The sequence below is a fragment of the Chiloscyllium punctatum genome, chromosome 1, assembly GCF_047496795.1.
Source record: "Chiloscyllium punctatum isolate Juve2018m chromosome 1, sChiPun1.3, whole genome shotgun sequence".
Classification (NCBI taxonomy): Eukaryota; Metazoa; Chordata; class Chondrichthyes; order Orectolobiformes; family Hemiscylliidae; genus Chiloscyllium; species Chiloscyllium punctatum.
In genome coordinates, this window is record NC_092739.1 from 77092134 (window position 1) to 77119990 (window position 27857).

Here is a 27857-nt window from a genome sequence, read left to right on the forward strand (position 1 = left end):
CCTGAATGATGTGGGCAATGGTGAGATTTGTGGTAAAATTGCATGAGATGTCTCACGAAGTCTGTATCGATCTCAGGAGCAACTTGCGACATCTTTTATGCCTGTTCGGAGCAGGGAGGGTGGTTTCATACTGGACAGAAGTGGGCTGCCAATTAAGGGCTCGTTTAACACTTTATTAACACAACTCACCTTCTTACTATTAAGCTCCCTAGCTTACCATATGTGTTCACAAGCAAGATCTCAAAAGTCAGAGCAGATACCTGGTGAGGTCTGTGCCTTTGCAGGCAGGCAATGGTTCCATATCTGATGGTCCGGGTGTAGCACTGACACCGTCGGGGAGATGGACTGGGCTCAGGCCACTTCTTGTCCAGGGATGTCTACTTTCTTCACTCAAGGGGGTGGACCGTGATCAATCAGTCCCATACATCCCAAAGGAGGAAGAGGAAAGAGGGTGGAAACATAGCCAGTGCTGTTGAAAGCAGACTCAGGAATCTATTCCTAAGGGTTGAAGGCTGCAGGATAGAGGCAAGAGAGGGAAGCCAAATGTGAAAGATAGAGCCTTGTAAAGGGAAGTGAGAGTAAAGCATGGAAAAAGGACAGGACAATGTGGGAGGGGGTTTTGTCCTGAGTCAGCCACACCCTGATTTCAAGCAGGAAACAGTGTATAAACACACCTGATCCGGATCCCCTTCCTGGTAACCCTTCATGTGAACTCCCTAGGTCCCCACCCAAGTTGACTACATGACCCTTCACCAGCCAAGCCCCCAGCCTCCTGGCCAGCCCCTTGAATGTGTGGTGGATCGTATGTCCTCACCAATACACAGGGGTGGGGGTCAAGAGCACTCATTGTCTTCTTCCATTGTGCTGGGATTCAGAAGTTGCAATGGGAAGGAAAATAGCTGTGGGCAGACTCTGTGTGGACATGGTGAGGGAGGGAACACTATACAGGACCCAGACCTGAGGGGTCACTCACAGCTGGCCATCCTAATGCATTGACTGTGTGCAGCGCTGTCCACCTACTTCCCCAGACATTGCTGACCACTTCACTTGCAGCAACACCTTCACACACAAAGGTCAGGAAAATGTTTCAGGATGAGAAGCAATGGGATCAGTAGAACATACAGCCCTATAGATATGCCTTGTTCATTTTGCATCCACGTAGTGCAGTAGGCTCTACTATTGACTCATGGTACATCCTATATGGATGTGTAGTTAGGCATCATCCTGGTACTACACTATTTTGGGGGCTACACAGAGTCAAACAGCTGGAGTACAAAAATAAATCACAATTATATAAATGTGACAGCACATTGTATGTGTGCTCCTAAAGTATCCTCAATAAGTTTTCTTTTCCTTTCCCTCCACTGTGTCTCTATGTTGTACAGGCTTCCCTGGATGAGGTGGGGAGGGGCTACTGAGCTGGGAAGCCCATTATCCATGAAGGTTCATTGGAGCAATGCCTGGGGGCGGGAGGGTGTATCAGGACAGCCCTGACATGCTGAGGGCCTTCTCACCAGATACAAGTGAACCCAGTTCAGCCACGACTGCAATGCCCTGAGAAATGTCCTTGCAAGGACCTTCAGATGGGTGCCTCCTGCAGTAGCTTCTCTGTCCCCTTGTGCCTTTGGTACCTTGTGAAGACCAATAGCTGGGACAATGGAGTGCAGGTCTGTGTTCTCCTCCAGTGGACCCAAAGGTGAGAGACCTGACTCTCACTGCAACTGCCAATCTGGTGTGTGGGTGTACGTGTGTGTGTGGGTGCGTGCGTGTGTGTGTGTGGGTGCATGCGCGTGGGAGGGGGTGGTGCAGGGCACGATGGTGACATGTTCGAGGCAGTAGCAGGGTCTCCCAAACTTAGTTGCACTGCTACAGTCTCTGGGGAACCAAGGCCACAGCATCTCCCAGAGCTGCCTGTTCCTGCTCCCTGCCTGCTGACACCACCGGGTCTCCTCCTGCTTGGAGCTGGTCAGGAGCATGGTATCGGGCATTCCAAGAATCCTATGAAAGAGGGTAGCATGGACGTTAATGCTGATGCAGGTAGTCATAAGTGGTGAGGTGTACCCAGATAGTGAGTAGACAGTGTAAAGGGTATGAAGGGTTAGTTGCCTGGGAAGCTTGGGGCAAATGAGAACAAGTGAGGAAAGATATTGTAAGTATTGGCTTCAGCCTTGACAAGAGGTGGGCGCAGTATCAGAGATGGAGTGAGTGTGAGTGGCAGATAGAAGAGTGGGGCACTTATCCTGGCAGAGTGGAGGTGGGCATGGACAGTTTTGGGGCACTCCAGGTCATTCCTCCACAGCACTGAGGCTGCACTGACCCGAGTGGTGACTGTGGGACCAGTCTGGTGTGGCCTCGTCTGCCGGTCCTCCGGGAAGAGGGGGCCCCACCACAGCACCAGCTTCTCCACCAGGAACTACAAATTCCTGTGGGAGAATCACAGTGCCATCTTCCCCTTTCTCCAACATCTCTGCACTGTATCTGTCACCAATCAGCACAGCTTCGGAATGCCAGTGGTCATTCAGGGCCCAAACGATCTTTTCAAAATAAGACAAGGATCAGGGAATACTGAGTGGCGAGGTATTCCGGGAACAACATATCATAAAAGGGGTCTCGAATCGAACGAGAGAGATACCATAGCAGCAGGATAGTTAGTTAATGAGGAGAGTTTGGTGAGATATAGCTCGCGCAGCCTTGAAGCAGAAATCCCTCCAAAAAAACTTGACATAACTCCAAAAAAAGCCTAAGATTCTGCCCTCAGTCTCTTTCTCATCAGTATGCAATGTTTGTGTCGTCCATTTGTCTTTCTATGAAAGTTCCTGGAGAGCTGCAGAGCAGATTAAGCCAAAACTGCTGACATGACCAGTGTAGAACACAGGGAAAATGTTTAATAATGAATATTGTCTTTTAAAGATCAGCTATTCAAGTTGCATGTCATATCATAATGACTGATAGATTTTAAATCATTAAATTACTGGAACAGCTTCCTATAAGCTAGTGAACAGATGCACTATTTGGTACTGAACAATGTCACAGAGATCATAAGACCTCACACTTGGGACAAGATTTCCAAAGGTCACTGGGGAAAAGGACTGATATGGGGGAGGTTTTGAAATTCCACATCACCAGCCAGCTTGCTGATTACCAGCTCTAAAGAACCCCTCCAAGCCATTTCCAAGAAGTTTGTGCGAAAAAGCTGCCTGCCTGTAAGCAGTGTATAGCCAACTGAAGGAATTATCAGGCCTACAAGAGTCTTTCTCCCATTTGACTGGAATTTCCCAGTCAGAGGGCAAGATCCAATCTGGCAGCCGAGACTAAGCCAGGGAGAGGAGGTTAACTCTAATTGGGAAACAGCCATTCGGAGATGCCCTTTCCCTCCACTGGTTTTGGTAGCTCCACCTTGGAATGCCAATGTGCCATCAATGGCGGCTCTACTGTCTTGGGAGTTTTCCATCCTTAATTATATAGCAAGCCCACCCACTGGCCATTAATTGTGTAACTCTCCAAAAACATAAATCAAGTGACTTTTCCCGACATACAGTCATAGAATCATACAGCAAGGAAACAGACCCTTCGGTCCAACTCGTCCATGGTCAGATCTCATCCTTACCTTTGGTCCCCAATCCCAAGCAGAAAATCCGATCCTTGGGCTCTACAAATAGCCTCAGCACTGCTAGACTAGAATATTGAAAAATAAATCAAACCTAGATCCCTTTGCTGGTTATTATCCAATAATAAACGATGGAGCTGTGCCGAGAGGATGTCGAAGAAAATCACTGGTCACTTACACAAACAATTCCAACAGATGTCAAGGTTTATACATCAACACCAGCCATTTGGGAATGGTTTCCAGAGCTACTGGAATAGCAGTAATTGTTGGAGACCCTCAGGAAAAGTGGGGAGAAAAAGTAATAGAAAATTGGGAAGTAAGTAACCTCATCCATATATGAAGAAAGTACAGATACCAACTCGCAATAGACATTCTCCCAAAAGACTGACGATATTGGAGTAGTTTAATACAGATGTGCAACCCAAGCTATAAATCATATCAGAAAAAGCTCACTGCTATCAATATTTATAAATATACATAACTAGACAAAAAAAAGGCAATACTTTAATCCTGTTAAGACAGTAATCCCAATAACCTAGCTGAGCCTTCACAGTGCTGCCTCTGACAGCCGTGGTATGGAGGAATGCCCATCACATAACGTCAGTCCTCATGAGGTTTGTACATGTGAGATTGATTACATCCAAAACTGAGTCATACCCACAAATCTGACAAAGGAACTTAACTGCTGATGAATGTAAATGATGAATCAAGTTTAGCACCCTGAAGCAGTCACTGGTGGTGCATAGCAGGTTACTCCCACTTCTTGAATTATTCTGTTAAACTGGACTGATTCAGCATTCTTCACTCAACCGAAAGCATCAAAGAAAGCTGTTCACTCAATGATGGAATGGTACAACACCAAAGGTGGCCTTTTAGCCCATTGTGCCTGTACCAGATCTTCAGTGGAACTATCCAAACAGTCCCACACACTATCCAAACAGCTCTGTATTTCCCCATAGCTCTACATCTTCTCCAAGTATTTATAATTTCTCCTTTGAAAGTTGCTGCTGAATCCATTTCCACCATGCTTTCTGGTAGTGCATTCTAGATCACCACTGATCACTTTGGAAAGAAAAAGGTTTCATGGCCCTCTGGTTCTTTTGGCAATTTACATTAAACCTGTTCTCTCTGGTTAATGACACTTATACCACTGGAAATAGTTTCTCCGTGTTAGAAGGTATATACCACAAACAGGTTAACAGTTAGCTCCTGTCAGACTTCACTCATTAGTATCTGTAAGACTGCCTCTGTGTGGAACTAGTCAGTCGGCAGTTAGATTTTGTGGCCACCTCATACAGCACTTCTTGTAAGCTTATTTTGAATTACTAAATTAAATTAACCCTTAACCTTTCTCTGTGCTAAGAACAACTCTGGCTTCTCCAGTCTCTGAACATAATTTTTGAAGTCTGTCATTACCATACCACTCTTAAAAATCTCTTTTCTACCCTTTCCTAGGCCTCAATGTACTAAACTGTGATATCCAGAACTGGACATAATATTGGACATAATAGTCCTGCTCAGGTCTAACTAGTGTTTCAAGAAGCTTCAGCATGGCCTTCTTGTTTTTGTATACGTCATTTCTTATAATAAAAACAAGATCCCATATTTTTTTTCAAACAACCTTCTCAACTTGTCCTGTCAGTTTCAGAGATTTGTCACTCTATTCCTGTAACCCTTTAAACCTGTATGATTTTACAGTTTATATTGATCACCTATATCCCGTGCCCAAATCTATTACTTCACTTTCTCTTTTTCAGTTGCTGTCTGCCCATGTCCTCCTGAGTTCAGTTACTATCCTCCTCACTCTTCACTGTATTTTCAGCTGTCATGTCATTTCAGAATTTAAACTTGTACCCTACCTAATCAAATCATTAAAATGCACATTAAAAATAAAGTTTCAAGCCAAAAAACTGTAATTCACCTAAATTTAAAACAGGAATGTGAGGGATTGACAGGTGCACAGTTGGAGCAGGGGTCGTGGGGCATGTCCTCGGAAAGGTAAATAGGAATTATGGTCATTACAGTCATCAGATTTTGTGATTTTTGTTACATTTTGACTGAATGCTTCCACTCTGACTGATGCTTACTATGCGTCTGTTCTTTTTGTTTGGAACACTTAATATTTTTGTTTCTGTTTGCTACCAGTATTTAACATTGCAATTTTCTGGGGCTAGCTCAGTTGGCTGGATGGCTGGTTTGTAATGCAGAGTGAAGCTAACAGCGCAGGTTCAATTCCTGCACCAGCTGAGGTGATCATGAAGGTCTCCCCTTCTCAATCCTGCCCCTCACCTGAGGCATGGGTGACATTCAGTTTAAATTCACCACCAGTCATCAATCCTATGGTCCTCTGGAACTATGGTGACTTTACATTTGATTCTTGACACTGGGCTATACATGTTGCTGTTTCAAGGGTAAAGAGACCTCTCTAAGAGTGCTGGGAGTTTGGGGGGCAGGGTGTGTTTCACCAAACACTATAATGATACATTGGCCATTTTACCCATCCTGAACATGACCTTGGATCTGCATTTACAGGAGTAAATGCCCAATTGGGCATGGGTCTGAAATTATCCATCTTCAATGTTCCTGCCTCACGAAACAGCCTGCCATTCAGTTGTGACGTGCATTGGAGTGGGTTTCTGAATAAGTACAACCCTCTCTGCAGAACTGAAGGTTCCCACAATATGAAGCTTTCATGCTCCAGAACCATTCCTAACTTGAGATACGTGCTAATTTCAAAGTAGATGTGTTTAATATGTTGTATAAACATCTGTTAGGGACAGTTCATAGCGCCATGCCAAGCAAAAAGAAAATTGAAATTCCAACTTCAGAAGACTAACCAACACAATTATTTTTGTTTCATTCCCCACAAGCTATAATCCTTCTTAATTATTCAATTAAACCCAATTTGTGTTCAGTTTCCACTAAATTCTGTGCTATGAACAGACCAATCAGAAACTGTTTAGATTCCCCAAACACACCATGCAAGTTCCTCACAGTCCAGAGAAATAAACATCTATCTCTGTATTGAAACACAATCTCTGCAATAAAATTAGTTTATATCTGAATGTCTATCTAGCTGATACTATACTCTGAATTTTTGTTTTTGAGTCAGGACCGCAGAGTCAGGACAATTCCTAACTCTACAAATCTGATACGGGTAGATTTTGGACGTTTATTTGGTGTGTGTGCATGTGCGTGCATGTACACACATGAATCTTATTGACTCCTGGTGGGAGAAGCTGCAAACAATGTTACAACTGCTGGCTCTTGGGGCCTGGCTGGGCAGAAGGCTTGGCTCAATGTGTCACGTTGTCGATGTGGTGATTGAAACAAGTGAAGAGCAGAACAACCTGAGGCAGATACACCGTTAGATCATTCTATAAATCATTCCATGCAAACCATAACCTGCCCTCACTCACCCTCCTGTGAAAATGATAGGTGCTATGCTCAGAGGGCTGGGCATCTGGAATTAGGTCTCTGCTGTCATTTTCAGAATGATTGAGGGGCTGTCTATCTTTACAAAGAAAAGTGCAGGCCTTTAAAATGAGAAATGATGTTTTGGTAGTTGGCATTCTGACCTGTTCAAAAGAATATGAAAATACAGAGGCTTGGGCCAAATATTAGCCTTCCAACTTGTATAGATAAAATCCACCATCTCTGTGGGGAGATTTCTCAGAGGGTGGTAGATGGGGTCTAACTCGATGTGTTTGTTGATAGATACAGATGAGGAAGGACACCACTTTGACTGGGACAACACACCCATCCTAGGGCAAGCCAAACAAAGACACGCATGAGGATTCCTAGAAGCATGACATTCCAACCTGAACTCTATCAACAGTGTTAGACCCCATCTACCACCCCCTGAGAAAAGGAACAGGAAGTGACTTCACCACAGGAAATAACATCACCAACCCCTAAACAAACCCAAACGTATAAATAGAAAGCAGGAATTTTCAGCATTGCTTCACCTGAGGCCCACTGAAGATGTTACCTAGTAGGGTAACAAAACGTCTGGAAATGAACCTTGCAGCTTAGAGATTTGAATCATGTCAATTCAAAAGAAGACAGTGTCATAATGGTAAAGTTAATAGACTAGGAATGTAGAGGCTGAGGTGAATACTTTTGGGACTTGATTCCAGTCTGGTGAATCTTCAATTCATCTAATAAATCTAGAATTAAAAGCTAAACTTGGTAACTGTGATCAGGAAACTATCATTATTTATTGTAAAAGTCCATCTCGTTCACTAAATTCCTTTAGGGAAGGAAATCTGCCTTCTTTAGCTGGTCTGATCTACATTTTTATTATCAGATGGCAGCAATGTGATCAATATGAGCTTCTGCACTTATGAATGGGTGACAAGCACTGGCCTTGCTAGTGACACCCACATCCCATGAAATTTTTTTTTAAGAAAAGCTCTTAGTGGACAGCTAAAACTGTCCACAACTTTGTAACAAGGTACAGTATATCAATAGAACTGCAGGGATCACAAATAGAGGAAATTCCATTTAGATCCTGATAACTGAAGATGTAGTTAAAGTACATAGTCTTAGCATCTACCCCTATAAGTTTAACATTCAACATCCAGCACTACTTAGTTAACTACTGTAGTGTCAGCCTAGATTATGTATTCATCCCTGTTTTGGGGAATATGAACTCATAAGCTTCTGATTCAGAATCAACATCAATGCTGTCTTGCTGCAAAAACAGAAAGTGCTGGAGAAATTCAGCAAGTCTGGCAGCATCTGTGGAGAAAAAACAATTAATGTTCTAAAGGGCATTTGCAGTTCTTTGTTTTATTACAATACTGTATCGATCTGCAAATGCTTAGGCTTCATGTGTACTCAAAATCAAAAGACTGAACAATTTCCCCAGGCATCCTTCAAGTTGGTGGACATTTTATAAAGTCAGTGGTTTAGACGTTTTCATGACCTCGCACTTATTGCGGATATTACTGAGCACCGACTATTTTATCTCCAGAATCAAATGGAATGGAAATGTGAAAATCATTTTGTAAACATTCAGTTGAAAGTTGAATAATCACTGATAAAACCCAGGCCCACAGCAGACATTGTTTATTCTGAAATACATCCGAGTACACTCCGCTACTCTTCACTGACGTTTTTATATCACTGCCTAAATCACTTTTCCGGCAACTCTAACCTCGGTAAGTACTTTCCTACGATAGACATCAGCTTTAACTGACCTACTTGTTCTCTAGGAGATAAATATTTGCAGATATTTAGTCTAATAAGCACTTCATTACTGTATTATCCCCCAGTTGCCCCACGTTCTGAATATTTATTTTGTGTTGTCTTTGGTTAGAAGCATAGCAATTACAGAATAAAAATCCCTTCATAGATTTTCAAATTAAAATTAAATTTAGCAGTCTTTTTTCTTTGTTTTTTTGTTTTTATAGGTCCTCTTGTACCAGGGATTATTCTGTTGTGAATGAAGTGTAATTTTCCTAATGTCTCTAACAGGAACAATGTAGCCCACAGAATTGCATAATTGAAACAAAACCATCTGGGGAAACGTATCTATTATTCCCAAGCTTGTGGAAATTCGCACACAACTCAAAAAAGGAATTCCAGGAAAGTATAACTCAGCGTCACTGGAAAGACTCCTCCCAGGATCTGCCACTGCTACTCCATTATCACAGATTTTGTGAGAGAAGCCAAACATAATTCAATCCAAGATGCTCAGTGTGGGGCACTGCCCCGACAGATAAATGGGAATTTAACCCTTTTTGTTAAAAAAAAGGTCAGGACCTTCAGGGGTTGGATCTCCATTCTATTAGTTTGTCGCAAAGCAGACCAGATATTCAGAAATCCATTGTACTTTTGGAAGTGACAACTGATATATATCACTAATCTAGTTTTATCCATAATCTCTTTAGGGGCATGTTTTCCTCTCATCACCACTGAAATAACAATATCCAGTCACCAAGTCACCCTTTATTTGCACACGTATAGGACAAGACACTGACCCAGCTAGCTCAGAGCCAGCTTCTAGAGTGAACAGAACCTGTTTTTATCTATCAGCTAGGACTCCCCAATTGGACTGGGTTAACAGCCTCGGTCAGGGAACTCAGATTCTATGAGATCCACCTGGCTGACACTGCACTAATCACTACATTGCCCAAGTTGCTTTACCCATTTATTCTATAAGCCTGTTGTGTGGCATTAAACATCTTTCACAAGCTAATGTACATCACATCAGCAACATCAGCATCATCAGCCCTCTCTGTTTGTCAAAAATAAACTACATCAAGTTAGTTAAACATAATTGTTCCCTCACAAAATCCATGCTGGCTCTCCCTAATTAACATGTGAAGTTATTTTTGCCCTTGATGTGATTCTTTCCCAAATGATTGTTTCTAAAAGTTTCACCCCTGGAGAAGCTAATCTGACTCGTCTGTAATTGTTAGGGTTATCTTTACAACTGTTCTGAACGAGTGCACAATTGCAATCTTCCAGTCCTCTGGTTCTATCCCAGACTCTCAGGAAGATTGACAGATTATTGCTATTGCCTCAGCAATTTTCACTCTCCTTTCCTTCAGTATTCTTTGATGTATCCCAGGTAGCTCAAGTGCCTTGCCAACTCTAAGCAGCAAGAGTTGAGCCAATACCATCTCCAAATCACCACCATATGATTTCTTTTCTTTCACACCATGGTATGGGTAACATCTGTTTCTTGGTAAAGATAGATACCAAATATTCATTTACTATCTCAACTCTGCTCCCTGCCACCATTTGTAAATTCCCTTTTTGGTCCCTAATCAGTCCCTCTCCTCCTTTCACTACCTTTTAACTATTTAAGTGCCTATAGAAATCCTGTAGACTCCCTCTTTTGTTAACTGCCAGTCTTACAAACATACAAACCTGGAACAGATATAGGCCATTTGGGCTTTCAACCTGCTCCACTATTTAATAAGATCACAGTTGATCTGCTCCTGTTCTGAGTTCCACATTCCCATCTATCCAGATAACCACCGAGTCCGCTGTTCAACAAGAATTTATTCAACTTTGTCTTAAAAACATTCATTGACACCACCTCCACCATCTTCTGAGGCAGAGAGTTCCAAACTCTTACAACTCACTTAAAACAAAACCTCTTCTCTGTCCTAAAAGGATGGTCCTAATTTGGAAACTGTCTCTCCTGGATTTGCAATCACTCATGACAGGGAGAAAATGAGGACTGCAGATGCTGGAGATCAGAGCTTAAAAATGTGTTGCTGGAAAAGCGCAGCAGGTCAGGCAGCATCAAAGGAGGAGAATCGACGTTTCGGGCATAAGCCCTTCTTCAGGAATGAGGAAAGTGTGCTAAGCAGGCTAAGATAAAAGGTAGGGAGGAGCATTGGGAATGCGATAGGTGGAAGGAGGTGAGAGTGAGGGCGATAGGCCGGAGAGGGGGTGGGGGCGGAGAATTCGGGAAGAAGATTACAGGTCAAGAAGGCGGTGCTGAGTCTGAGGGTTGGGACTGAGATAAGGTGGGGGGAGGGGAAATGAGGAAGCTGGAGATATCTGCATTCATCTCTTGTGGTTGGAGGGTTCCTAGGCGGAAGATGAGGTGCTCTTCCTCCAGGTGTCGTGTTGCCATGGTCTGGCAATGGAGGAGGCGAAGGACCTGCATGTCCTTGGCGGAGTGGGAGGGGGAGTTAAAGTGTTCAGCCACGGGGCAGTTGGGTTGGTTGATGCGGGTGTCCCTGAGGTGTTCTCTGAAACGTTCCGCAAGTAGGCGGCCTGTCTCCCCAATGTAGAGGAGGCCACACCGGATGCAGCAGATGCAGTAAATGATGTGTGTGGAGGTGCAGGTGAAGTCGTGAGGGTTATGGAAGGATCCCTTGGGGCCTTGAAGGGAAGTAAGGGGGAAGGTGTGGGTGCAGGTTTTGCATTTCTTGCGGTTGCAGGGGAAGGTGCCAGAAGTGGAGGTTGGGTTGGTGGGGGGTGTGGACCTGACGAGGGAGTATCGGAAGGAGTGGTCCTTCCGGAATGTTGATAGGGGAGGGGAGGGAAATATATCCTTGGTGGTGGGGTCTGTTTGGAGGTGGCGGAAATGATGAAGGATGATACGATGTATCTGGAGGTTGTGGGGTGGTAGGTGAGGACTAGTGGGGTTCTGTCCTGGTGGCGATTGGAGGGGCGGGGTTCAAGGGCGGAGGAGCGGGAAGTGGAGGAGATGCGGTGGGTCATTCATGACAGTGAACATCCTTGTCATGTTCACCTTGTCAAGATCATTACAAACTTCAAAACTACAAAACCCCCCTCTTGCTTCTAAGTTGCCTGTCCAATATTTCCCATAAAGACAACCTGCTCATTCCATGTCTCAATCTGGTAAATCTCCTCTGATTCACCTCCAAACCAATTAAATCCCTCATTGAATATGGAGACTGAAACTGTGCTCAGTATGAGAGATGTGGTCTCATCAATGCATTGTATATTGAGTCATACCATCTTTAAGTTCAACTCTTTTCATATTAAAAGAAAGCATTCCACTCGCTTTCTTAATCACTTGCTGTAGCTGCTTACTAACTGCTTGGGACTTATGTACTAAAATACCTAAATGGCTCTACAGCTTGGAAATCTGCAGTCAATCTCTGATTAAATAATGGTTTTTAAAATTCTTCCTGCCAAAGCAAAGAACTTCACATTTCCCCACATCTTCTCATTATACTCCATCTGTCAGATTTTTGCCCACTTACTAAACATATCTATATCCATCTGCATCTTTATCATGCCACCCTCACAATATATTTTCCTACCTATCTATATCATCTGCCAATTTCGCAAACCATATCATTAAATCAATTATAAAATTAATAAGAAGTTGGGACCATCACAGACTCCTGAAGGATCCATTCAAACACCCACTTATACATACATTCTGTTTAATGCTAGCCAACCAATTCTCTATCCACATTAGTATACTACCTTCTACATCACGAGTTTCTACTCCACACAATAACCTTTCATGTGGAACCACATCAAATGCCTTTTGGACATCAAAGTACATTATATACAGGCTCCACTTTATCCACAGAACGTATTATTCCTTCAACAAATTCCAAAAAATTGTTTAAACATTATTTCCCTTTTACAAAACCATTTGTACCATCCTGATTTTCTTGAGCTATTCCAAGTGCCCAGTCAAAATCTGCTTAATGATCAATTCTAACACCTCCCCCATGACAGATGTCAAATTAACTGGCCTAGAGTTTGCTGCTTCTCTTCTTGAATAGAATAATTATATCTCCTCATTTCCAGTCTGTTGGAATTTTGCTAGAATCTAACAAATTTTGCAAAATTATCAACATATATTCTACTTCATTTGCCATCTCTTTTATGACCCTATCTGGTCTTGGAGGCTTCTATGCCCTCAGCTCCATCAGTTTATTCAGTATCTGGTGATTGAAATTTCATTAAGTTTCTCCCCCCTTTCCAACTCCTAATTTGCAGTTGTTACTGGAAATATTTTCTATCCTCTAAAATGAACACTAAAACAAAATATTCATTAGTTATACCTGTCATTTCTTTATTTATCTATTATTAATTCACCATTCTCCCCTTCTCGAAAACCAACACTCACTTTACTTACTGTGTTATTTTTTAAGCATCTATAGAAACTCATGCTATCTGATTTTACATTTTTCATTAGTTTCCTCTTGTGTTATAATTTATTTGTCTTAATTAAACTTTTAGTCATTCTCTACCATTCTTTGTACCTTGGTGCTCATTCCTTCAGTTTGATGCTGTCCTTAAACTTGCTGAGTTAAGCACAGATCTTTTCACTATCCCTCTTTGCTACTCTTACTTGCTTTCATCTTCCTCTGACGATTTTATATTTAGCTTCATTCTCAGTTGTATCCTTGTAAGTGGGAATAGAAGAGAAATGGACCGTTACAAGTCCAATGAGAGTACTTTTCTGGCCCCGATGAAAACAGGGAAGAATAATGTCTGTTCCAGTATTACTAATATTAAAATATAGGATGTACTAAGGCTCACTATGTAACATTCTGAAGTGACTTGACAGCACACTCACTCTAAGCTGGACATTTAGAACACTGGGGCACTCTCTCAGGATATGGATTTAGTTAGGATTGAGATGAGCTAAGTTATGGTGAACCCTTTGAAATTCTATATCCCAGAGGTTTGTGAATACTCACTGAATATATTCAAGTCTGGAATGGAGAGATTTTTGATCTGTGGATAAATTAACAGATCTGAGACAGAGGGAAAATGGTGTTCAAGCAGAAGATAAATCTTGATCATATTGAATGGTGAAACAGGGTCAAGGGTCAGATGGTTTATTCTTGCTCTTTTGTTCTGCAACACCTCAGTAGGTGCAGTATAATAGAATATCATGATGCAAAACATCCTCAACAGCACTTCTCTATCGTGGAAAGTGGGGGGTTGGTGATGAGGCCACCATCTGTTGCCCATTTCAAGCTGCTTTTTAACTGAGTGTCTTGATAAGGCATTTCACAGGGCATGGTAAAAGTGAACACATCGCTGTGGGTCTGGAGTTACATGTACACCAAACTGGGTAATGATAGCAGATTTCTATAAAGTGTTGGTGAACCAGATGGGTTTTTATGACAATTGAAGATAGTCATCATGGTCAACATTACTGAGTCTTTCAAATACTGATACTGTCAATTAAATTCCACCAGCTATTTTACTGGGATTTGAACACCCCTCCCCAAAACATTGGCGTGGGTGTCTGAATGATTGTGCATTCAATGTCACCGAACCAATCATCTATCTGGAATAACATTTGGCACAATGCATTACATTGGCAGCTCATAAGGAGGAAACTTGATGACCTTTCTGGAACACAGCTTCTCCAGTTGTCGATCCATTGACTTAAATGGAAAACCAGATTCTGTTACAGATGTACAATCCTGCCCAAGGGTGCCACCTACATCCTGCCAAACATGGCTTTATCTCCAAACACTGAAAAAAAAATCTGATCCTTTGTCCTAGATGGCACTGGTTCCATTACTAATGCTTTCTTCTCAATATATAACCTATTTGATTTGATGATGCAAGGTATATTTCAGTTGCCATTATACAGTATAGTAACAAGTCAATTCAATGATTTCAACATTATCACGATGTGCTATAAGATATCCCTGCCCTTACCTTGTTGTGTCTGTTTCTTACTGCAGGGCTGACTTGAATGCTGCTGTTCCAGGCACTCTCTTGCAAGATATCAGGGGTCTGTTCCCGGGTCTTTCGTGATACAACAAAATGAACTCGATCCTCGCTTACCTAAATTATAATGTGCAAATACAAATCAAATGGAATGGGAATTAGCAAACAAATTCTACACCAAAATTTCCATGTATCACCTTCAAGTAAAGAAATAGAACTTACCGAACATCAGTATAAAATGGGATTGCTCGAGTTCTATTTACATGTGCAAAAATTTAAATATATTTGCTCCGACACACTGCCCACAGCAAATTTATTGTGCTATTTCACTTGAAAACTATAGTTACAATATGGTGATTTACTGCTGTTTCCACATTTGGATGTCAGCCCAAATTACTTGATAAAAGCCAAAATAATTGAACCATGCTGTAATTGATATATTTGATTTAAAAATAATAATTATAAAATGAATACCAAAAATTAATCAGAAGGTGGGCAAGATAGCTCAGACCTCACAAGAAAACAAAATTATTTACAGAGAGTCTGAACATATGAAGCATCTCCACATTGATATGTGGAACTTGTTCAAGGAGCAACTATTGAGTGTCCTTGATAAGTACGTACCTATCAGGCAGGGAGGAAAGGGTCGTGTGAAGGAGCCGTGGTTTAATAAGGAGTTGGAATCCCTTGTTAAATGGAAGAGGGCGGCCTTTGTTAAGATGAGGCGTGAAGGTTCAATAGGGGCGATTGAGAGTTATAAGGTAGCCCGGAAGGACCTGAAGAGAGAGCTAAGAGCAGCAAGGAGGGGACATGAAAGGTCCTTAGTTGGTAGGATTAGGGAAAACCCTAAGGCTTTCTATAGGTATGTTAGGAATAAAAGAATGACTAGGGAAGGAATAGGTCCAATCAAGGATAGTAATGGGAAGTTGCGTGTGGAGGCTGAAGAGATTGGGGAGGCGCTGAATGAATACTTTTCGTCAGTATTCACTCAGGAACAGGACATTGTTGTCGATATGAATACTGAGGCACGAATAAGTAGAATGGATGGCTTTGAGATATGTAGAGAAGAGGTGTTGGAAATTCTGGCAAGGGTGAAAATAGATAAGTCCCCTGGGCCTGATTGCATTTATCCTAGGATTCTCTGGGAAGCAAGGGAGGAGATTGCAGAGCCATTGGCCTTGATTTTTGTGTCCTCTTTGTCTACAGGAGTAGTGCCAGAGGACTGGAGGCTAGCAAACGTGGTTCCCTTGTTCAAGAAGGGGAGTAGGGATAATCCTAGTAACTATAGGCCAGTGAGTCTCACTTCTGTTGTGGGCAAAGTCTTAGAGAGAATTATAAGGGATAGGATTTATGCACATCTGGATAAGAATGATGTGATCAAGGATAGTCAGCATGGTTTTGTGAAGGGCAGGTCGTGCCTCACAAACCTTATTGAATTCTTTGAGAAGGTGACGAAGGAGGTAGATGAGGGGAAAGCGGTAGATGTAGTATATATGGATTTTAGTAAGGCGTTTGATAAGGTCCCCCATGGTAGGCTACTGCAGAAAATACAGAGATATGGCATTGAGGGTGAGTTGGAGGTTTGGATTAGGAATTGGCTCTCTGGAAGAAGACAGAGGGTAGTAGTTGATGGCAAAGATTCATCTTGGAGTGCCGTCACTAGTGGTGTTCCGCAAGGATCTGTTTTGGGACCATTGCTGTTTGTCATTTTTATAAATGACCTGGAGGAAGGGTTAGAAGGTTGGGTGAGCAAGTTTGCGGATGATACGAAAGTCGGAGGAGTTGTAGACAGTGAGGAAGGATATGGCAGGTTACAGCGGGATATAGAGAAGCTGCAGAGCTGGGCAGAAAGGTGGCAAATGGAGTTCAATGTAGCTAAGTGTGAAGTGATTCACTTTGGTAAGAGTAATAAAAAGATGGATTACTGGGCTAATGGTAGACTACTTGGTAGTGTGGAAGAGCAGAGGGATCTTGGTGTCCATGTACACAGATCTCTGAAAGTTGCCACCCAGGTAAATAGTGCAGTGAAGAAGGCATATGGCGTACTGGCTTTTATTGGTAGAGGAATTGAGTTCCGGAGTCCTGAGGTCATGCTGCAGTTGTATAAGACTCTGGTGCGGCCGCTTCTGGAATATTGTGTGCAGTTTTGGTCGCCATACTATAGGAAGGATGTGGAGGCACTGGAACGGGTGCAGAGGAAGTTTACCAGGATGTTGCCTGGTATGGTAGGAAGATCCTATGAGGAAAGGCTGAGGCACTTGGGGTTGTTTTCTTTGGAGAAAAGAAGGTTTAGGGGTGATTTGATAGAGGTGTACAAGATGATTAGGGGGTTAGATAGGGTTGACAGTGAGAACCTTTTTCCGCGTATGGAGTCAGCTATTACAAGGGGGCATAGCTTTAAATTAAGGGGGGGTAGATATAGGACTGATGTTAGGGGTAGGTTCTTCACTCAGCGAGTCGTAAGATCATGGAATGCCCTGCCAGTAGCAGTAGTGGACTCTCCCTCTTTATGGGTATTTAAGCGGGCATTGGATAGGTATATGGAGGATAGTGGGTTAGTGTAGGTTAGGTGGGCTTTGATCGGCGCAACATCGAGGGCCGAAGGGCCTGTACTGCGCTGTATTGTTCTATGTTCTATGTTCTATGTTCTATTTTAATCAGAAATCAGTGAAACTATCATTTATAAGTCTTTTGAACAATCAATCAATCTGGTAGATGAGATACTTCTGAAAAAAGCCATTAAACATTATATTTTTAAAAATATTGCGCATCATAAATTCTGTTTTAAATTTTCTGTTGTTAAACTTTAAAAGGATTTTATCTGCTTCAATAGATCAATTACCAACAAATCCCCAATTTCTAAAACCACTTTCTAAAGTAATCCATTCCTACCTTTTAAATAGATCCTGATGGTTCAGACAAATGAATTACTACTGAGTAATGTAACAAGAGTATAATAAAATTGAATTGATGGCTAGACTCAGGAGCTGTAAAGCAGATCTATGTCAGGTCAATGATTTTCTTTGCTGTGCAGTTACTTGAGTAGAGGTGGGTAAAAGTTAACAACTCTTACAATTTGAGCTTTTTATATAAAAAAAAGCATTGCAGCCTAACTTAACTTGCCAAATAAACAAAATTGCAAACAAGAAAAAATTGGAACTGTGCAGATTAATACGTGGACTTGGGCAGTATGTGTTTATATTGCAAAGCTAATCTCAATAATTAAAATGACAGCATCTGTTTTGAGTCTGTTCAGTATCAAAACTTTAAAGAGGTTTTCTTTTTGGATAATTGTTGACTGGCTTGGAATAGCTTAATATGAAGGCTCAGATAGCGGTTATGAACAGTTTTGAAGATTAAATTTGATTATAACGCAATTTGCCTAATTAAGGAGCCAGTTTATAGTACACCATCTAGGTTTCCTTCATGACAGACAGGTGAAGAAAATAAGAGCCCATGGGTCACAAAACAAAGTGGTACGCTGTATCCAAAACTGGCTGAGGCACAAAGCAGAGAGTGAAAGTCTGTTTCTGTTAGCATTCCATAGGGCTCAGAGTTGGGGCCCTTGCTGTTTATGGTGTACATTAATAATTTGGACACAAATGAAGGGGGCATGATCATTGGCAGGTGACACAGTTTGTGGTAAATAGTGAGGAGGATATCGACAGATTAGTCAGGGAGGCACAGCAGTGATGAATGGAATTCAAACAAGAGAAGTGTGAGGTAATGTACTTGTGGATGGCTAACAAAGCAAAAGATTACGCTCTGAACAGGAGGACCATGGAAAGTACTGAAGATCAGAGGGACCTGGGTCTGCATATCCATCAATTCCTGAAGTAGCAGGGCAGGTAGATAAGTAGTCATATGGAATACATGCCTTTAAGGGCTGATTCACAGAATATAAGAGCAAGAAAGTTATGTTGGAGTGGATGCTGGTAAGGTTCAAACTGGGGTACTGTGTGTAGTTCTGGTCACCACATTATTGGATGTGATTGTACTAAAGGAGGGTGCAGAAGAGATTTGCCAGGATGCTACCTGGGCTGGAGGGTCTGAGTTACGCGGAAAGATTGCAAAACTGGTGTTGTTTTATTTGGAGCAATGAAGGTTGAGGGGGAACCTGATGGAGGTGAATAAGATTATGAAGGGCATGAATAGGAAGGCTCTTTTTTCGATTAGTAGAGAGAGTCAACAACCAGCAAACATAGATTCAAGATACAAATTATTTTCATTCAGATGGGTCTGAGGGTCTGGAACTTACTGCCTGAAAGTATGGTTAAGGCAGAAACTCTCATCAGATTTAGGCAACATTTACGTATTTACCTGTGTTGCTATAGTCTCCAGCACTATGGGCCAAAAGCTGGAACATGGGATTACTGTAGTTAGATCTTTGTTGACCAATGCGAGCACAATAGGCCAAATGGCCTCCTCTGTGCTCTAAATTTCTGGGAGTCCATAAAAATTAAAAAGCTCATCCAAAGAAGATGTGCAATTTATCCTGAATGTCTATATTCACCTACAGCAGGTACCTATTTCAATGCTAAGTCTCTCCAAAAATAACTGTCATTCCTACAGAAAGCCAGTGACTTTCTGCTGTTTTGACTGTGCTTAATAAGGTGCTACAACTGGAGCTCCTCTACTCCTTCTATTTATTTCTCATTTCCTTCTCTTTTTCTGCCACTTCTTGGTGTTCAGCTCCTCCTTGGTGGGTCCCAGCCTGGACTCCTGCGGCTCGTGGATGGGTCCCGGCCCGGTCTCTCCATGACACGTGGTGGAGCCCGGCCCGGCCCGGTCTCTCCATGGCGCGTGGCGGAGCCTGGCCCGGCCTCTCCATGGCACATGGCGGAGCCCCGCCCGGCCCGGTCTCTCCATGGCACATGGCGGAGCCCCGCCCGGCCCGGTCTCTCCATGGTGCGTGGCGGAGCCCGGCCCGGTCTCTCCATGGCACGTGGCGGAGCCCGACCCAGTCTCTCCATGGCGCGTGGCGGAGCCCGACCCGGTCTCTCCATGACACGTGGCGGAGCCCGGCCCGGTCTCTCCATGGTTCGTGGCGGAGCCCGGCCCGGTCTCTCCATGGTTCGTGGCGGAGCCCGGCCCGGTCTCTCCATGGTTCGTGGCGGAGCCCGGCTCGGTCTCTCCATGGCACGTGGCAGAGCCCGGTCCGATCTCTCTGTGGCTCTCACCCTGATCTCTTGCCAGTATGTCAGCCTGGTCTCTTAGCGGCTCCTGGCAGTGTTTCGGCGTGTGAGTGGATCATGCCCGGGCGTGTTTCTGAGGTACTGGGGGAGATCAGAGAGATGGCAGTTCCAGCAGCAGTGACAGGAACAGACAGCTGAGGTCTCCCAAACAGCAAGATAAGCAGAGGACTGATCAAAGATTGTTGAATTTTTAACTTATTCCTTTATTCTCCTAGGTTAAACTAAGAAAGACTTTAATGTTAGCTATTACCATATTTCTTTATTTTAAATATTCTACGAAATAATGCTTACCTTTTTAACTCTTGTTTCTCTTACAACATTGTACCCAAGTGTTTTTGTATCTAGGTGCCTAAGATGGTTCCGTGTGTGGCAACCTAATACACTTTTCACTGTACTCCTGTACTTGAGTACCTGTGACAATAAAATCTAAAATCTAAATTTAAATCTAAGACTGTATACATGCAACTGTTTTCAGGACCAAATGTTTTGTCCTAATTTCAAGGTCTAAGCAGGTGGCAGTCTTGTTCAGGTCTCTGATATTGATACCTGCAGAAGTATCAAAACCATTACATTGTGGTCTAACAGCTGTAGATCCATCTGCCCTTTCTTATTATCTCACTGAAATCTCTGCTGCCTAGTCAATATGAAGGTTAATTGCCCAATTTCAACAGGAAAGACATTCGCATAATATATGCAATGTTTATGGTTAAGTGTAACAAGGAGACTGATGTTCAGGAGAAAGCTAAATAGTGTTGACAGCTGTCCATTCATCAACAATACTGTCAATATTTGAATGATTAAATCGGTTTTGATTCCAACCCTTCTCTCCGGTCATCTGCCATTTTCATCGCTCTCCTCAAAAATGCAACCTCTGATTGCATCATCCTTGCAAACTATTGCATGTCCAATTTTCCTGGAACTCTTCATTGATTCTCTCTGATCAGGTTTCCTGCTGCCACAGTATGGAAAACCCTCACATCAAAGTCTAAATGTTATGTCCTCATCCATCTTGACTATTCTGCAGCCAAGGACATGGTTGATCACACCTTCCTTACCCAACAACTCTGGCATCCAATTGTCAGGTACTGATTTCATCTGGTTCTGTTCTTTGCAATCTAATCACAGACAAAGAATCTCTTTACATTGGTTTTGATCCTTGTTTTAAATTGTTCAACTGTAATGTCTTATACTTTCAATAAAAGATTAGCGGCTTTAATCCTACCTTACCCTTTCCACTGACGCTACCTAATCTGTCCAATATTTCCAAGATTTCCAGGTTTTATTAGCTCCTCAATTTATTACTTATTGCAACTGTTGGCTCTCTTATCAAATCATTAATTACGGAGACATTAGCCTTATGTAGTGTGCTTCATTACATTAGGACTTCCCAAAAGACCAAACAGGAAATGCACTACTTTTTAAGTTTAGTCACTGCTGTAACCAAGGGCAAAAACAACAGTTGATTTATAAATCTCAAAGGCCAACAACAGGATTCAGATAAGTTGACAAATAATCTATTTGTTTCAAATGGTTTTACTTGCAGCAAGTCAAGATATTCAGGGGAACTTACTAGACCACCTTCAAAAACAAACACAGGACATTTTCCATTCACCTATGAGGTCAACACTTGAAATGATTCATCTAAAAGAAAGTACCTCTGATAGTGCAGCACAGCCTCAGTATCATCTTTGAAACTGAAACCATGGCCTTCAGATTCACACAAAGAATGCTAACCACGAATCAGATGCAAGACCATGTTATTCCCAAGTTCATCCAAATCATCTCACTTAAATCAGAATGACTTATTACAGACAAATCTTAGGACATTTAAAAAAAAACGTGTTGAATTAGCAACTACAAACCAACCTTTCATGTGAGTTATTGACTATTACCATGCAAAACCGAGCAAGGTCCAGCTAGTTCACCTTCTACTATCCTGGATGACATTCCTAGCTTTGCAGTAAACGATCGGTCACAGCAGCTATAAATAATTGTGTTAATTAAACTAACCTGTATGTAATGTGCTGCAACTTCTGGAGACACACGGCGGAGATCATGTCCATTGACAGCCAGCACTCTGTCGTTCACCTGGAGCTGGCCATCTTGGGCTGCTAGACCTCCGTCAAGTAAGCTACAGATAAAAACCCCAGCTTCGTCAGCCCTGCGGACCAGCTTTATTCCCAGAGGTTGATCAGCACTCTTATGGAGAATAACGTGGAAGCTGTCGTCTCGAGAGCAGTTACGATCAATGATGCTTCTGCACTTAAAAAGCTGTTCCCTGAGCACACTCAGCAGCAGGATATGGCAGGGCTGTTTTAATATCGCGAGGGCATAGTTGTGAGGGACGTTGCTCAAGTCAGTACCATTTACCTGGTGGAAAAAAAAAGGGGAAAAATCAATTAAGATGTGGAAACCTGAGAAAATGTTATCTACAGCACATTGGTGGCAAGCTGGAGCTAATGTATAAATGGAGTGATAGTAATAAAATGTGTAGGAAGTGTTTCAAAAGCTGTATGTAAAATTAACAGGATGTGCATTCAAATATACACATTGAGAAAATGTACCAACTGTAACAGGGGTGCTGGTCTCCCAGTCAGCACCTTGGTAGAAGTGTGCATTACTAATCACAAGTCCAAGCTTGCCTTTGGCTTTTTGCTTCGAGCTGCACTATGCAGCCTGAAAGCAGTCCCATATGGAAAAGGCCAGGGGCAGAGGTGCTGGGATCAAGCCCCTGACTAGATCAGCAATGGAAGGAATATCCTTCAAAATCCAACAGCCTTCCAGTGTTGCATTAGAAACATTTCATAATTTTTTCACAATTATGACCCACAAAGAAATACGCAGAGATGGAAAGGGAAGGGGTAAGAAGCATTGTCAACACGTGACATTAAATAAATACAACATTCACCACAACAATATTCTAATCAAGACTAAATATGTTCAAGAAACTGGCATCTTACAAGTGGGTCCAACTCAGTTAAAATTCCCTCGGGGGACCTATTCAGAGAACTCTGTGGTACGGCAGAACCAAAATGAGGCTATGATCTCGTTCTCTCATAAGAATGAAATATACTGCTTATATAGATATCTGTAGGTGGCCCTAAACTCTTAGTATTAACTTTAAGAGGAAGCCTACAGAAATAGTAGCAACAGTGGTTTGTCATTTTGATGGTTTCTGTTGACCTTCCACCAATTTGACAATAGCCAGGCAGGATAACTATAGCAGAAATTCTGGGTGATTATACATTTAGCTTCCTCAGGTTATTCCTAAGTATTTCCCAGCCAGTTGATTACTTTTTACATATAGGCCCGAATATTCACCTGGGCGCAGATGCACAGATTGCTGTGTGAATGGCCACACTTTGATATTTTTTGGGAGGAAATCAGATTCCCTCCATATTCTCCGTATTCTCCCGGCATGCCATCTCTTTTTGTGGCTTGAAAATACACCCCTCTCCCCCCACTCCACTGAGGTCAGTCTCAATTTGAAAGTAGGAATAAAAATTAATTGCTACTCTCATACTATTTTTTATCTGGCTTTGAAAGTCCATTAAAAGCATGTCAGGTTTTAGATTTTGGGCAAGAAATGGAAAGTCTGCTTTGGAATTTGGAGCATTCTGAAAGCTACATATAAAACATTTCTCTCCCGTTCCCTTGTAGATGCCTCTTTTATCACTGAAGCTTTTGTTATGGTAGTTGCTGTAAAATGAATGCCTGCCTTGGTTTCAAAAGCTTCGGCTCAACAGGTGGTCTTGAAACTATTGAAATCTTTAGGAGCACATAAGAATCAGAATGAGCCTTGGACAAAGTTTCTTGTTTGTTTATAAACCCAACTGGCACTTACAGGATCACAAACTCCTTTTTCCTTTTATGGAGGATATTGAAGCAGTACAGAGTAAGTATGGGGGTAGACAGCAGGATTGAGGGAGGTGAGAGGGGAGGTTAAAGGACCTTGAAACAATTAAAAACAAAATACTTTGGAAGCTGGAAATCTAAAATAAAAACGAAGTGCTGGAGAAATTCCGCAGGTTTAGCAGCACATGTGGAGACAGAAACAGAGTTAACGTTTCAAATTCAGTACAGCAGACATCCAAAGAAGATTCAGTGGACTCCAAACTTTAACACTGCTTCACTTTCCACAGACGCTGCCAGACCTGCCTTTAAACAATATTGGGTGCATGGCCCATGTGCTGGACAACTGAGGTGGACCTTCTAACTGTTGCACCCTCACATACATGCTCACACCCACACTTCACTGCAGATTGTAAAGTGTGGTTTTAGTCTGTCCTTTGTGTGTAAAGATTAAAATGGCATGTGAAATCACTCATGTACAGGTCAGGTTTTCTGAAGCCCGGATGAAGATTCATCCTAGAGTTACTCTCGTTGCAAAGCTGGCTACACAATCCAATTTACCCTCAGCGAGATCCCAAAAATATCAATGGGATGAACAACCAGCTAAGTAATCCATTTCAGTGGCATTCTTAGAAGATTTGTGCATAGAAATGTGAGTACAGTAATTGTACAGCTCTCAACGCCCCTTTCATTTCTTGACTGTTATCTGCCTAGCAATGCAAGCAGGAAGAGAATGAATTACTCCTGGCACAAAAGCAAAACTGTTTAGGTCTGGAACATGTCAAGATACGACCCAGCTTAATCACAAGAACAAGTCCTTCACTTTAGGAAGTCTCCACATTTACTCCTTCCAATTATACAGCATGGGGGAGTAGCACAGTAGAGAAATCATTTGCAGGAGTATATGAAGAAGGGGAAGGCACATGTGAAAAACGATTTTAAAAACATATTCAACATTTCCATTGTTATTTTCAACAAAGAAACAATGTATCACATTAAAACTTTTCAGACACTGACTTCCTTCTGAAGTGAGTGTTTCTTCAATGAACAGTAGTTAGAGAGAATGTTTATTCAAACAAAAAGTCTAATTGAACATGAGGACTGTCTTCAGTCATGTCCTAGTAAGCCTGCTTCCTCTCAACTTTTTTTGTGCTATAATACGGCCTGGAGTAAATAACACATTAATGATGTGCTACATCCCACAAAACACAAAGAATCAAACAACAGTGTCATGGAATGCTGACAGGACAAGCAGAGGTCATTTTAGTCTATTGAATGAATGCAAGAATAACTTTTGCTAGTCCCACTCCACTGCCCTTTCCCCACAGTTCTATAGTTTGACCTTTCTAGTTGTTAACCCATTTTATCAGCCTGCCTATGTCTATCATTCTCCTTACACTATTTCCAAATGTTAAGTCATCCACAAATTAAGAAATGAGGTCCCACATATCCAAGTGCAATATCCATCAAGAGTAGGACTATGCTCTGACTGACCCCTAAAGAAAATTACTATTTTATGAACTGCAGGAAGGGACGTACAAAGAGAAATGTTTATTGGAGAGTAGAAGAAATTAAAATAATGTTCACTGTCAGTGAAATATTAGTGTTGCTCCTTGGTTTCATATCTGCTTTCAGGAAATGGTAACGTTCAGTAAAGATTTTCCTTCTTACTCATTGCTCCCTGGAGGATTAAAAAAATTCATTACAATTACGCATTCAGCCTGGGACTGTAGTTGTCCTCATGACCCTCAACTATGGCTTTGGATTTTGTTAAGATGTCTAACAAAGTGAGATTGTACCAAAAGACTGTTTTGGTCTGAAACACGAAGGTACCTTTTACAATCCTGTCTATTCTCCTACACACTGGATCTCTGCCAACTTTCTTTGCTGCCTAATGTTAAACTTACTACAGGCACCAGCAATGCCCAGCCACCTCAAGGTCAAGAATTTGTAAATCTTCAAGGCCAAACAGATGCTTAACAAATTTAAAAAGTGCCAGGAAGAATCTTGACCCGAAATGGATTTTGAAAATTTGCATTATGCTAAAACAAAATCCGGATGCGGATTTCATGGATTGTACAACTGTAGATGGTATGGTGCTGGAAAAGCACAGCAGGTCAGGCAGCATCCGAGGAGCAGGAGAACTGGTAATCCTGATCAAGGGCTTTTGCTCAAAACATTGATTCTCCTGCTCCCTTGGATGCTGCCTGACCTGCTGTGCTTTTCCAGCATCACTCTCTCGACTCTAATCTGCAGCATCTGCAATCCTCACTTTTGCCCAACTGTAGGTGTTGTATATCCAAATGTTTTGACTGCGCTGCATTTAGAGGCCAGACTCACATTCTTTCTCTACTGTACAGATACGTTAGTTTGACCTCAGAGGATTTTGCTGCCCATGTATGTTACAGATGTTGACCAAACAAAATTCTGGTGCTGGAGCATGAAACTGAAGTTGTCTTCCAGCAGCAGGGAGATGCAATAGGATAGTGGCTTAGGAGGTGATGTACCCAAGACCTTTATTACTGATGCCCACATTGCATTTGTTAAGGCTGGTGATAGACAATATTGAAGAAAATATTGAATGAAGATAGCTTTGGAAGGGAAATTTCTGAAATATCCAATACAGAAGTTAGGTAAAAACAATGACTGCAGATGCTGGAAACCAGATTCTGGATTAGTGGTGCTGGAAGAGGACAGCAGTTCAGGTTCAGGCAGCATCCGAGGAGCAGTAAAATCGACGTTTCGGGCAAAAGCCCTTCATCAGGAATACAGGCAGAGAGCCTGAGGGGTGGAGAAATAAGTAAGAGGAGGGTGGGGGTAGGGAGAAAGTAGCATAGAGTACAATAGGTGAGTGGGGGAGGGGATGAAGGTGATAGGTCAGGTGGGGGAGGGAAAGAGGGTGGAGTGGATAGGTGGAAAAGAAGATAGGCAGGTAGGACAAGTCATGGGGACAGTGCAGAGCTGTAAGTTTGGAACTGGGGTGAGGTGGGAGAAGGGGAAATGAGGAAACTGTTGAAGTCCACATTGATGCCCTGGGCTCTCTGCCTGTATTCCTGATGAAAGGCTTTTGCCCGAAATGTTGATTTTACTGCTCCTCGGATGCTGCCTGAACTGCTGTGCTCTTCCAGCACTACTAATCCAATTCAGAAGTTGTCAACTTCCAAACCTCCATCATCTTCACACAGTCCGTCTCCAATTTTGCCCTTTCTTTCTCAACATCTCTATGGCCATTTTCATAGATAGATTACCATTCAATATTATAAATCTAGTGACTCTGATTACACTCTTCTCTCCCCATTTCCTGAAAGAACTATATTCCATTTTCCCAATTTATCTTTGTTCTGTTCCATTGGGCTTTACCTTCCACAACATCCTGGTTTGCTCCTCAACTGCACTGAGCATTCCAAGCCATCTCCTTCCCAATAGGGGCAGCACGATAGCAAGGATCCAGGATCGATTCTAGGCTTGGGTGACTGTCTGTGGGGAGTTTGCACATCCTCCACGTGTCTGTCCCCAGGTTTCTTCCAGGTGCTCTGGTTTCTTCCCACAGTCCAAAGATGTAGTTAGCTGGATTGGCTATGATAAGTTACCCAGGATGTGCAAGCTAAACTGGATTAGCCATGGAATATGTGGTGTTATGGGGATAGGCTGGGGGTCTACATCTGGGTGGGATGCCCTTCCAAAGGTCATTGCAGAACTCGAAGGTCCGAATGGTCTCTTTTCACACTGTAGGGTTTCTGTAATTTGATGAACAGTATCTTTGTATATACCTTTGGAGATGCAACACACAAATCAAAAATTGGGAATTCTGAAGCAATTATCCCATCTTCTCAATGCTTGTCCATCACCTACATTGCACAAGGCATGAGTGTGATGGAATACTCTCCAATTGCCTGAACGGATAAGGCCCGAACAACATTTGACTGACAGCCACCCAATACCCCTAAGAAATGAGTACCATTTACAGGATACACTGCAGGAATGCACCAAGGCTCCTCCAACAACAACAAGAGCTGCAGATATGTGGGAACAGCACAACCTGAAAATTT

General features: G+C 42.4%; 1 protein-coding gene across 6 annotated transcripts in view; it reads right to left on the reverse strand.

Moving 5' to 3' along the window:
- Positions 1 to 27857, reverse strand: part of lnx1 (ligand of numb-protein X 1) — a 220510-nt gene that overhangs the window by 32206 nt on the left and 160447 nt on the right. For all 6 annotated transcript variants that reach the window (XM_072569430.1, XM_072569412.1, XM_072569388.1 and 3 more), the window contains 2 exons: positions 21967 to 22326; positions 14750 to 14878 (listed from right to left, as the gene is read on the reverse strand). In XM_072569430.1, coding sequence (XP_072425531.1) covers positions 14750 to 14878; positions 21967 to 22326 — 489 coding nt within the window. The remainder of the gene's footprint in view (positions 1 to 14749; positions 14879 to 21966; positions 22327 to 27857) is intronic.